This window comes from Bos indicus x Bos taurus, chromosome 29 (genome assembly GCF_003369695.1).
Source record: "Bos indicus x Bos taurus breed Angus x Brahman F1 hybrid chromosome 29, Bos_hybrid_MaternalHap_v2.0, whole genome shotgun sequence".
NCBI classification, from domain to species: domain Eukaryota; kingdom Metazoa; phylum Chordata; class Mammalia; order Artiodactyla; family Bovidae; genus Bos; species Bos indicus x Bos taurus.
In genome coordinates this window covers 12,739,870-12,753,238 of record NC_040104.1, presented here as the reverse complement: position 1 = coordinate 12,753,238, position 13,369 = coordinate 12,739,870, and the positions used below count along the sequence as shown (strand labels likewise).

Below are 13,369 nucleotides of genomic sequence, written 5' to 3'. Positions count from 1 at the left end.
AGGAGATGAGATTAAGAAGACATGGCAAGAATGCACAGAAGAACTGTACAAAAATGGTCATAAAGACCTGGATAGTGATGATGCTTGGGTCACTCATGTAAAACTTGATATAGTGGAGTATGAAGTCAAGTGGGCCTTAGGAAGCATCACTACAAACAATGATAGGAAAGGTGATGGAATTCCAGCTGAGCTACTTAAAAATCCTGAAGAATGAGGCTGTAAAAGTGCTGCATTCAATATGTCATCAAATTTGGAAAACTCATCAGTGGCCACAGTGCTGGCAAAGGGCAGTTTTAATTCCAATCCAAAAGAAAGGCAAATCTAAAGAATGTTCAACCTATCATGCAATTGCTCTCATCTCACTTGCTAGCAAGGTAATGCTCAAAATCCTTCAAGCTAAGCTTCAACACTACATACACTGAAAACTTCCAGATGTACAAACTGGTTTGAGGAACCAGAGATCAAATTGCCAACATCCATTGGATCATAGAGAAAGCAAGGGAATCCCAGAAAACATTTTCATCTGCTTCACTGACTATGATAAAGCCTTTCACTGTGTGGACCACAACAAACTGTGGAAAATTCTTAAGGAAATGTGAGTACCAGATCACCTTACATGTCTCCTGAAAAGTCTGTATGCAGCTCAAAATGCGGCACTTAGAATCAGACACAAAACACCTGAAAGATTTACAAGGGGGAAAGAAGCATGACAAGGTGTACATTCTCACTCTGGTTATTTCATTTCTATATAGGAGAAATCATTCGATATGCTGGAATGCATAAATCCCAAGCTGAAATAAAGATTGCTGGGAGAAATATCAACATCGACAGATATGAAGATCACATTGCCCTAATAGCAGAAAGCAAAGAATAACTAAAGAGCCTCTTGGTGAGGAGAGGAGATGCAAAAACTGGCTTAAAACTCAAAGTTCAAACAACTATTCACAAAAATATACTCAACATTCATGGCATCCGATCCCACCACATCGTGGCATATAAATAAGAGAAAAGTGGGAACAATGTCAGATTTTATTTTCTTGGACTCCAAAACCACTATGGACCTTGACAGCAGCCACAAAATTAAGACACTTGCTCCTTGGAAAGAAGAAAGGCTATGTAAAACCTGCACTGTGTATTAAAAAGCAGAGACTCACTTTGCTACAGAGGTCTCTAGTGTCAAAACTATGATTTTTCCAGTAATCATGCACAGATGTGCAATCTGGACCATAAGAAAGGGTGAATGCCAAAGAATTGAGGATTTGAACTGTGGTGCTTGAGAAGATTCTTGAGAGTCCCTTATCCAACAAGAAGATCAAACCAGTCAATATGAAAGGAAATCAACCTCTGACACCTGCTGTCTCAGCTGAGGCATCTACTGAGGGCCTCCAGGTGGAAAGAACAGATGCTTCCACTTCAAAAGTGCCTAACCATGGCAGCTCCAAGCAAATAGTTTGTAGCTCCACCCCTGGAGGAAGGTCAGAAAGGCTGAAGGCTCTGTGTAACCTGAGTCCCCCGATACATGTGTTGCATTCTCCCCAGCAGCATTGGAGGCAAGAAAGGGGCATTCTGGACCCTGGGGGGGGGGCGGGGATGGCTCAGGGGTCCACTGTGGCCACCAATTGCCAAGTGAGACTGTAAAGGCAGAGCAGGCGTATGTGGCAGAGAGCTGGTGACTGGGGTGTGGGAACAAGAGGGAACCAGCTCTGCATGAAGTACCTCACCTAAACTCCCCTGGAGGTGAAGCACAGTGATAAGATCATCTGAGATGGGATAAAGAGAGTCTGTTTCATTATCCCTTATAATTCCTCCGAATGAGGAGGTGGTGGAGTTGGTGGGTCATCACAAACTCTTCCATGGCCTAGACCATCTGCCAGTCACTATCCTTGGGGCTGCCTCTCCCCCGCTTCAGTCGTGTAGTTTTGGAGGAAATTGACAATCATGTGTGCTGCTAAGTCAGGACCAAGACCGTGTAAAGCCAGACATAAGACCCCATGTCTCTGCCAGGATGACTGATCTAGGGGTGTACATGTGATCTGAGGTGAGTCATTCAGAGAACACCCTTGAACTCTGATGTCTGCAATTTCTTTCCTTACTAGGTGATGCTTTCGGGATTTAAAACCCTAGGGCAGGTAGCTTGGATTCCCTCACTAGGTGTAGAAGCCTTAAGGAAAAAAGTTGCCAGGCTAAGACCATCAAAGTAAACTGAAGGGAAAGAGTGAAGGTGAAAGAATTGATGACTTCTGCTTTCTTGGGACTAGTCACTGAGATCTTTGTATTTGCTCTGATTCTTGTATCTTAGATTCCCAGAATAATTTCAGTGAGTCTCCATTTTTCTTGAAGCCAGTTGGAGTAAGGCTTCTCTCAATTTTGATTCAGACTTGGTTCTAGATCCTTCATTCCCAGACACAGAGGCAGCCATTTGTTTCAGCACCATTAAGAGTGAAACCCTTTATTCTTTACTGAGAATAGGGTGTACAGACCACCAAATACAGTTTACCAGCATCCTGGGCAGGAGTGCCTAAAGTGTGAGTGAATGTGTGTTAGGAGTGCTTTACTGATTCCTGAACCACTCCAAGCATTTACACTGCTGGTGCCAGGCCAATCCTGTCATTTCCTTGATCAAAGACTGAGAAATACAGCCTCAGGAAGACAGCACCCAGGATCCAGGTCTCTGTAGATGAACTGAATCGGTGCTCTCTAAAGGTGGTATAGCAGCGGCCTCTAGAATCCTGGGGGAGTCAGAGACACACACCAATCAGCATGAGCCCTTAGGAGTGACTTCCCCCAATATCCAGACCCAGCACAATTCTTTGTTTTATTTCCCTCTTTTGGTAAGTATCAAGGGGTTTTCTCAGCAGCAGGGGATGTGAGAGTTAATCCAAAAGCAAAGAGCGCCAAGACATGAGGTTGTCATGAGGAAGGGTGTGGTGAATGGAGGACTGGGAGTTGGGGAAACAAAGGAAGAAAAACAACAAAGTCCTACTGTAGACCATAAGGAACTATATTCAATATTCAGTGATAAGCCACATGAAAAAGAATAAGAAAAATATATTTTTTATGTGTATAACTGAGTCACATTGTTGTGCAGCAGAACTTAATGCAACACTGAAGATTAGCCACACTTCAATATAATTAGAAAAGAACAAGTGTGTCCATAGTTCCCCTCACTCCCTGTTTCTTTTCTTTTGACTCCTGCTCCTTGTTTTCTCTGCAGAGAATGCTGGTTCTCCTCCTGCATCCCCACAATCCATACTTTATTTAAAAAGTTTTTTGTATTGGAGTATAACTCATTAACAATATTCTGAGTTTCAGGTGGACAGTACAGACTCAACCATGTGTATCCAGGTATCCTGGTCCCAAGGACACCCCTCCTATCCAGGCTGTCATATAACTGAGGGGAGTTCCCTGTGCTACAAAATAACTCATTGTTGGTTATCCATGTTAAATAGAGCAGTGCCCACAACAATTCTTGAAGACTTAACTCAGGAACTCTGAGAAGCCTCCTTCGGCCTGCACTCATCCTCTTTGGCCACTCCAGGCTTGGGTGGGTAATGTACTCTGGTTCCCCATCCCCACTGGTCAGTCTATAGCCCTCATTACCCCGAGTAAGTCCCCAGTGACCCAGTGCAGACCACCTTGAGATGCCATTTGCATGGAATCCAGTGCAGTTTTGCTTAGAACCAAGCAAAACTCCCTAGGCTTAATGAGTTTGTGGTTTTAGAATTCCTGAAATTCCCTCACCCTCAAAGCCTTCTTTGAGCCCTTCAGCCTGCTCTGAACTGTCGTAGGGAGCTGACATGAAGCCTCCACCCTGTGCCGGGGCTGAGCAGTCACTGTGCACCATTTATTCAACTTAGGGCCCAACCTCCCCACAGAGGGGACAGGTACCCCAACTCACAAAGGAGGCACCTGGCCAGAGCAATGGGAAGATGCAGCCAAGAGCTAGGCTGACCATGCAATTTATCATCCAAACCAGGAGAAGTTTGAGAAGGGAAGGGACACTGTTAACTTATGCTGGGACATCACACTGGGACTGTCCCCAGCCATTCTCCTTGTAACATGGCCTATTTCAGGGACTGCTAGAGCTGACTTTCATGTTCATGCACCTATGTGTTCAGATTGAATTGAAGCTCTTTGAGGACTGACAACCTTAGTGTTCCCCTCTCCTTGTGACTCCCACCATGCCATATGGTATGGCATCTCCACATTTATTTCAGGAAGATCAGTGTCCCACACAGCCCTTACTTCTCAAGTTACCGGTTTTGTGGGAGGTACTGGCCCAGGCACAGGGCTGAGCAGCATCTGCAATGGTGTGACATGGCCTCCAGAGGGCGCCCTCCTCCCAGCAGCGGCCCATGGGTTCCTGCAAATTCCAGTTTGAGAACCAACCCTCAGTATTGTCCCCTCACCTTGAGGATGTAGGCTCGAGCTGGCACTGGGTAGTTGATGCCATTGATGGTGAAGATAATAGAGGGCAGGGTATTGACAGCAGAACATGAAATGTAGTACTGTTAGAGAGAGAGGGTGAGAGGTTGGCCCTGGAGATCCTTGTTGTGTGTGGAGACTGGGAGTGACCCTGGGGCATGACCCTTCACCTCGGAACCCCGTGGTGTGGCACCGATGAGCTTCTGTATGTTATTGACCAGTCTTCTTGGGCCTGCGATATCTGATGTCCCAGTGTCCACAAGGGCCTTGCAGCCGTCAGAGCAAGCAATAATCTTTCTTTTCATGGAGATGCTGAGAGACAATGGAAGAAAGCGGGCATCAAGGTCACTGTGAGTCTCTCCAGAGTTGTCCCCTTCCCTACTGTCTCATAAATAGCCCTTCATCTCTTGCCCTCTTTTCCTTTAATCTTGACACAGCACCTTTCTTGACATCCTCGAATGCAGTACTTGAACACACCAGGATCTTTTGTACCTTGACACAAGCTGATCTTCCTTCCTAGAAGACTCCACTCCCCTTTGACTAGCAAATTTCTTCTCCTCTTCCAGATTACACTTTAATTGTATTATTTTCGTGAAGTCTTTCCCTCGGTGTTTGTTAGTCTCGTATCTTGGTCGCTCTCTGTAGAACCCTCCTCATGTGTGCTACTGCTGCTGCTGACTGACTTCAGTCATGTCCAACTCTGTGGGACCTCATAGAGGGCAGCCCACCAGGCTCAGCTGTCCCTGGGATTTTCCAGGCAAAGTACTGGAGTGGGTTGCCATTGCCTTCTCCTCCTCGTGTCTAACATGTACCAAAGTCACAATTCACTATGTGGGCGAGTCACTTCATGTACATCTGCCTTCTTAGATGTGAGAGTGAGTTTTATTCTCCTTGGCTCCCTAAAGTGCCTGACACACAGTGGATGCCCAGTGCTTGTCTGTTCATTGAGTTAATGAAGACTGAGAAAACAATAAGAAATATCCAGAGAGCTGTATCTGATGGGGAACAAATAACAGGTCGCACACAGAGTGAAGATGGAAATTCATAGGGGCGTGAGATTCTCATAGTAGGGGGAGAGAGGGGCTCCTCTGGGAGAGGGTGTCTCCCAGCACTGCTCCTACAACCAGCTCACGCCCTGAGACCCTGGCAAGGAAATACATGACTAGGCCACAGAAACTCCAAAGGATAGTTCAGCTTTTGTCTGAGGGTATCACACAGAATCCTATCAATTATGCCTCTTGTCCTCAGGTCGCTCCTGGATCCCACCTTCCTGATTCTCTGTTATAGACCCTGTCCCACTGTGTGCCCAAGAATGTGGGGTGTCCTTTTTATTAGTTGCTTTCACATCTTAAGACTGCAGCCCACCTCTCTCCACTGATGGGTAGCTGCTCCCTAAGAAGACCAGTTTTCCCCATTTTCTCACTGTCCCTGTTTTTAAACTGACATTTATCTGTACTGAGAACTTCCTATGTCCTAGGTAGCCCTGGACAGTCGGTCATCTTATCATAACTCTGTTCAGGCTGGTGAAATTCTCCCTGATTCTCTGTTCAACACACTGTAGAGTCCTCTAACCATGCTCCCCACCTCAAAGGGCAGTGGGTGCAGCCCTCTCCTAGCTGCACAGACCTCTCTGGACCCTTTTAGGACCCTGGTCAGAGCCTTGCTCAGAAGGCCTGGGGATTATGAACCCATGGGTTGTTTGTGTATCTATGTGCTTGTGTGTTTGTTTGTATGTGTGTTTGTATGTGTCTCTGTGTGTGCTTGTGTGTCTCTGACTAGCTATGCATGTTTTTATGTGTCTCTGTGTATGTTTATATGTATCTGCTTGTGTGTTTCCATATGTCTGTGTGTCTGTGTTGTTGAAGGTGGTGTATATGTCTGTGTGACTGTGTGTCTGAGAATGCATTTGTGTGTCTGCCTGTGTCCATGTACAGTAGTGGGAGCATCACTTGGGCTGACCCTCAGATGGAGAGGCTTACTGGTCCATGTGTACACTCCAGTCACCCGCTCGGATCAATGGTACCCATTTGAGCTCTCCTTTGTAGTAGCGGTGGTCCACCCCACCAAACATCACCACACTGCCCTCCTGTTTGTCTCTGTAGAGAGAAGTGGGCGGGGGGGGGGGCGATCCTTGGAGGACAGTAACAGCAGCACTGTCTGAGAGCTGTGCTTGTCCACCCATCAAGGCTCTAATAAGGTCTCCATGTACAGATGCAGAAATAGCATCTAGGAGAGAGTGAGATCCAGACAGAGGTCTGTTACTGGCTAGTAAGTGACACAGAGGAGGTTAGAAGCTGAATCACTTGGCTGGGCTCCACCTACTATGTCTTCTGAAGACTCCCTGGACCTCCAGTGACATGAGTGCTCAGACACCGTCAGAGGACATGGTGCTGAAGTGTTTTGGTTTCCCCTTGTCCACCTTGTCATTTTTCAGGAAAATCAAGGCCTGAGGTTTCTAAGGGTGTGGGTTCAGTTCACCCAGAGTTGGCTCCACTGGCCTGTGACCTCTACTGTCCAAAGGGCCCCACACTCAGAAGGGACCCCACCTCTGCTCTCCCTGTCTTGAAATGCCTAATATTTCTTGAACAATGGGTCCCAGACTTTTGTGTCCCACACTTTCACTTCTCACTTGCTCCTACAAATTGGGTAGCTGGTCCTGGGCTCCCAGTGTAATTCTAATGAAGAAATAAAGATATCCACCATCCTTCTCCTTCCTTCCTTATCAAATTCATAGGCAAATAATACCCTTTCCTTCAACTTATTTCCTGTTTCCTTCCATTAGCCTTCCTCCTCACTCACTCCCCTAGACCATGTTACTGGTCTTGAGCCCAGGAGTAGGGTTGTGTTCCAATAAAATTTTATTTATTAAAGCCACGGTGAAGCCAGTTGGGGCCTGGGCCATAGTTATCCTGGGTTAGATTATCTCTCAGGATATTTCTTTATCAAGTGTTCTATAATTTTCATGCACCTGAAAGCATTTACAGCTAATTTGGAGAAAGGGATTGCCCATCTCAGACTTACTTGCTCAAGTAGAAGGCAAAAACAGGCTCAGAAATGGCACCTTCATTCTTCAGCTTGTAAAAGATGGGGATGGCTCCAGAGAAGGATATGTTGCGGTAGCTCAAGCCCAAGATGCCATCAAAACTTACGCCCTCAAAACCAGATTCTTCCATGCATAGACCTAATGGCTGGTCAGTACTTACAAGGTCCCCAATCTGTGGGAGAGAAGAGTGTTCCCACTTACAGATACATCAAGTGGGGCTAAGACTGGGCTGGGGTGCATTGTCATTAGATCCTCAAAGAAGAACTGAGTCTGGCATCTGTCTTCCGTGTCCCAGAGATGGTAGATCAAGTTGGGAGGGGAATTTGGGTTCCATTTTAGAGAGGTTGTGAATTTTAAAACATCTGCCCCTCTGAAAAACACCACCTAGGTGAGTCAAGTCCATCCAGGTGAGGCAACCAAGAGTCAGGCCATGTCTCACTGGTACCACCTTAGAGACAAAGCAATCAGGAGCAAGATAGCCTTCTCTTTGGCATCACTGTGACCTAATGACAGGAATGGACTGCATTCTCTGTAATGTACTGTGGATTCTGCATCTGTCGAGGAAGGCAGAAGCCAAAAACACAATCTTGCTTGCACGGTTCTGTGAAATTACTGCCTGGGGAATTCACTTTTGGAGATATGTGTATATTTCTTGAGTGTGTATGACAAAGAAAGAGAAAGAGGGGAACTACTCAGTATTTTGGGGGAGGCAAGCCATAGGTTTCTTAGACTCTCAAGGGTCGTCTAGAGTGAGAACTCATTTATCAGGCCCCTTGACTTCTCAGAGCCTCATTTCCCACTCTGGATACATGAAGCCCTTGACTGCCCCCAGGATCCCCAGATTAGTTTTATCCTGTCCCCAAACACCCAACGGCAACTTCAGTCCTGAAATGGCAGCCTAACTCCACCACTTACCACATGTGTGCCCTCAGCAAGGCCCTTGCTGTCTGCACCTCAGTTTCCTCATATGTCTCATGAGCTAATCAGAGTAACTGCTGTGTGGGGTTATTGCAGGATTAAACCAGTTATCACCTGAAAGTGCCTGTAATATTCAGTGAATATAAAAGTGGGTGCTTTTATCCCTTCTTCTCGCTCCTCGCAAAATGAACCTTGAACTGCTCATGGGCAGAGGAGCTGCAAGTCCACACCTCAAGCCACTCTCTGGGTTAGCTAATTTGTTTGCTCCTGTGTCAACAGGGGCACTACCTCCCCAGAGACATGATCCTGTGGATAAGATGGACAATATCTATGGGAGTTAGGCTAGGAAGGGTCCTGCCAGATGGTCCTGCATCTGTTTTTCAAGCAGTGACCACTCCATAGCCAGTCCTGATTCAGCATTTGTTACATTCTTACCTGAACTGTGTCATGAACAACAACTCCTTTAATTCTCCCAGATCCGTAGATGATGCTGAAGGTCTTATTGATAAGCCGGAAGGTGGAAGACTGAAGATGTCTGAACCTAATGTGTGTAGCTGCAGACACAAGAGATGAGTGTCATCAGGTGCCAAGGGTGGAAACAGGGTGGCATGGCAAGTGAAAGATGGTCCGGGTATGGGGGTGTCTGTACTCACAACAGGTTGAACTGTTGCAAAAGATGGAGGGCACCCACAAGAAAAATGAGCCTGTATCAAAGATAACCTGGAATTTCTGAGGGGGTGTTCCAATGGTGATGTTACCCACGTAGAACAACTACAGGGAGAAGGAGGGAGTGGGTAGTGCAGAACTGGCTACCTTTTATTCCCAAACTGATGCCTCCCTCTGGGTGTCAAATCTCTCTCTCTCTCTCTCTCTTTTTTTTTTAATTTAATTTTATTTTTAAACTTTACAATATTGTATTGGTTCTGCCTTATATTGAAATGAATCTGCCACATACATGTGTTCCCCATCCTGAACCCTCCTCTCCTCCCTTCACATACCATCCCTCTGGATTGTCCCAGTGCACCAGCCCCAAGCATCCAGTATCGTGCATTGAATCTGGACTGGCAACTCATTTCATATATGATATTATACATATTTAAATGCCATTCTCCCAAATCATCCCACTCTCTCCCTCTCCCAAAGAGTCCAAAAGACTGTTCTATACATCAGTGTCTCTTTTGATGTCTCATATACAGGGTTATCATTACCATCTTTCTAAATTCCATATATATGTGTTAGTATACTGTATTGGTGTTTTTCTTTCTGGCTTACTTCAGTCTGTATAATAGGCTCCAGTTTCATCCACCTCATTAGAACTGATTCAAATGTTCTTTTTAATGGCTGAGTAATACTCCATTGTGTATATGTACCACAGCTTTCTTAGCCATTCATCTGCTGATGGACATCTAGGTTGCTTCCATGTTCTGGCTATTATAAACAGTGCTTCAATGAACATTGGGGTACATGTGTCTCTTTCAATTCTGGTTTCCTCAGTGTGTATGCCCAGCAGTGGGATTGCTGGATCATAAGGCAGTTCTATTTCCAGTTTTTTAAGGAATCTCCGCACTATTCTCCACAGTGGCTGTACTAGTTTGCATTCCCACCAACAGTGTAAGAGGGTTCCCTTTTCTCCACATCCTCTCCAGCATTTATTACTTGTAGACTTTTGGATCACAGCCATTCTGACTGGCATGAAATGGTACCTCATAGTGGTTTTGATTTGCATTTCTCTCTTTTCTGACCACAATGCAGTAAGATTAGATCTCAAGTACAGGAGAAAAACTATTAAAAATTCCAACATATGGAGGCTGAACAACACGCTGCTGAATAACCAACAAATCACAGAAGAAATCAAAAAAGAAATCAAAATCTGCGTAGAAACGAATGATAATGAAAACACAACAACCCAAAACCTGTGGGACACTGTAAAAGCAGTCCTAAGGGGAAAGTTCATAGCAATACAGGCATACCTCAAGAAACAAGAAAAAAGTCACATAAATAACCTAACTCTACATCTAAAGCAACTAGAAAAGGAAGAAATGAACACCAGGGTTAGTAGAAGGAAAGAAATCTTAAAAATTAGGGCAGAAATAAATGCAAAGAAACAAAAGAGATCATAGCAAAAATCAACAAAGCCAAAAGCTGGTTCTTTGAAAGGATAAATAAAATTGACAAACCATTAGACAGACTCATCAAGAAACAAAGGGAGAAAAATCAAATCAATAAAATTAGAAATGAAAATGGAGAGATCACAACAGACAACACAGAAATACAAAGGATCATAAGAGACTACTATCAGCAATTATATGCTAATAAAATGGACAGTGTAGAAGAAATGGACAAATTCTTAGAAAAGTACAACTTTCCAAAACTGAACAAGGAAGAAATAGAAAATCTTGGCAGACCCATCACAAGCACATATCTCTTGAGATGACTTTCTAACCACCGTGCAGCTCACAGACTTTGGTCACAGAGGTATCTGCATTTGATATATTTTTCCTGTGCTACACTGTATGCAGGATATTGACTCTATGAACAGGCTTTGAAGTGGTACCTCCTGCATGGAAAGCCCAGAGACATAACCACGGGGCATCCAGGACCGCTGGACACCCAGGGAAGTCCTGGTGCCTTCATTTGAGAAGCTCTGTAGTCTCTTCAAATTCAGCCTTAGCACTCGCTTCTTTAGGAGGTCCTTGACCAATGCCAGCCACTCCCTCTAAACTCAGACCACATCCAATCAACAGCACACAGTTGACCCTCTAATTTGACATGTGTTTACTCTTTCCTTATGTCTCAGGCTAGCCTGGGCATTTTTTAAGACATCCTGAAGAAAAAGTAAGCCCTTTTTCTAATCTAAAAACAGAAACCACAGTGATTCTTATGACCGTACTCAGAATACAGGTTCAGTAACTTTTTACTGCTGTGGTTCTTGCCTCTGTGGAAACTGAATTACTCTACCTGGAGATTCACAATTGCTTTGCAGTTGGTTCTGCCTTTTGAGAAGTGATGGTTCACTCTTTATCTATAACTGAGTGGCTCACTTATTTCAGAAGGAACAATCACCCGCAAACTAATGACACATCTTTGACACAGAAATGGATGTTTACCTGCCACCTGGTAATTGCGAGGCCCAATCACAAAGACCAACAGTTGAGGATGAGAGTGCCTTCTCCTCTGGGTGGGGTCTCTGTTTTCCAGTGTCTTTGCCTCCTGCAGGTACCCCAACCCCAACATCCCACCTGACACCTCCAGATGAGCCCCAGTGCTAAGCTAGAACACCAGGGGGCGCTGTGGGGCACCATCCTCCCAAAATACTCACATCCCTGATGTTTCTCAGCGAGTGACTAGTTAGATTTGAGCCATGAAAAGAAATATGGGACAGTCTGTAAGCATGCTCCTTCAGGAAATTGTCCAGCATGTTTTTTCCACTGACGGTATTTCTCATGGTCTTCACTCTCCTTAGAGGTATTCTTTCACAGAGCATTTGACAAAGAAAACAAAGAAGATGCTACAATTAGCTGTCAGTGTTAAGGTATAACTGTTATTGTAATTTCCCTGTGTATTTTCTAATCATTTTTATGAGGTGCATTATTATCGGAATTTTATGCATATACCATGGCAAAGACATATATTTGAATACAGGTTCTGTTCTGTAGTCTTGGGTAAGCCATATGACCATGTGGTGTCTCAGTCACCCCTTCGGTAAAATGGTGGAAGGTAATGATACAAACCCTCCAAATAAAATATCTAGGGGATAAGTGAAGTGATGGATATAAGGTATCTGATAAATATGAAGTCTCAACAATGACAGCCATTAACATTGCTGTTGCCATCTCACTCATTCCTTCTCATAGAACCTCAAGGAAAGAGGTAGAAGGGGGACTTTTATCCTCTTTTACAAGGGAGCAATTTGAAATGCAAGAGTTTTCTGAGTTGACTGTGTTCACACTGCTTGTCCAATATAAAGTGTAAAAGAGTGTTTTTCTCCAAGTTGAAAGAGAAGAGAGAGTTGAAAGATAAATCCAAGATATAGGGAATAAGTAAGGGAAATTCTGAGGCTTGAAAAGGAAGTAAGAGTCAAATGAAAAATTAAAAGAAAACCACACAAAGAGAAATACACTCCCAGTGACTTCCAAAGAGATGGAGAGATAAATGATAGTTATACCGAGATGCAGACATGGGCATATACACACTGAAATAGACAGGGAAAAAAGAGGACATATTGAATAAAATGTAGAAAAGTGCTATTCCACAGGACCACATTGACATCTGCATAGATTATGCACTGAACAGTTGCAAGGAGTTGCATTTTCAATAGGTCACGACATGACTGGACCCCAAGAGCTGTGCAACCCAAATCTACACCAAGACCTTGGGATCCACAGTTCCTATAGCAAGTTACTTATCAATAAGAAAGAGTTGAACTTTAAGACTCTTAGGGAAATATTCCATTCCCTTCTAAACCTGATGGCTGGAAGAATAATCAGATGAAAACAAAAATCCGAGAAAGGAATATGATGTGACTTACAGTCCCCATACATACTTGACTATGCACTCTGAGAAGGCCACCAGCCCGAGGAGCACAAGCCAATTCATGTTTCTTTCCTGGCTCCAAGTACTCAGGGAAGTTTGGGTTTTTAGCATGTAGTGGTGACCAGGAGCCCCTAGTTATATATGCTCTGACTTACCCTAGTTTTCCCCTTTAGGCCACTAAAAGATCTGAGAAAAACACAAAGGTCTCGATAAAATCTTTACCTTCATCAGTTTCCTTGGCGAGTGACCTTTGAAGCTTTTCAGAATACGGAGAATTGAAGTGTAATCTCTTCTTTGAAGCTTTGCTGGAAAATCAAACTGATCTGCATGTACATCTAAGAAGACAGAGAACCTTGCCTACTTGGAGAAAAACTGCTAAGAACATCATGAAAATGGATACTAGGGGCCATGCTAGACACTTGTGGTTTCATGTCACCTTCTAGCCACTTC

The 13,369-nt window shown here is 44.4% G+C and overlaps 1 protein-coding gene across 1 annotated transcript; it reads right to left on the bottom strand.

Annotated features, from left to right (window-relative positions):
• Positions 1-2,418: 2,418 nt before the first annotated feature.
• LOC113885756 (pregnancy-associated glycoprotein 1-like) lies at positions 2,419-13,030 on the bottom strand. Its single transcript, XM_027531365.1, has 9 exons — positions 12,930-13,030; positions 11,706-11,856; positions 9,040-9,157; positions 8,822-8,940; positions 7,447-7,640; positions 6,405-6,521; positions 4,596-4,737; positions 4,410-4,508; positions 2,419-2,729 (listed from the first exon to the last, which is right to left on the bottom strand). The coding sequence occupies exons 1-9, from the start codon at positions 13,028-13,030 to the stop codon at positions 2,580-2,582; spliced, it is 1,191 nt and encodes a 396-aa protein (XP_027387166.1). The 3' UTR covers positions 2,419-2,579.
• Positions 13,031-13,369: the final 339 nt, after the last annotated feature.

Coding starts and splice junctions, on each gene's coding strand:
- LOC113885756 (XM_027531365.1), bottom strand. CDS start 13,030: ATGCTAAAAACCCAAACTTCCCTGAGTACTTGGAGCCAGGAAAGAAAC. Junction 11,857..12,929: donor TTCTCAGAGTGCATAGTCAA/GTATGTATGGGG, acceptor GCTCTGTGAAAG/AATACCTCTAAGGAGAGTGA. Junction 6,522..7,446: donor TTTGCCTTCTACTTGAGCAA/GTAAGTCTGAGA, acceptor TTCTCTCTACAG/AGACAAACAGGAGGGCAGTG.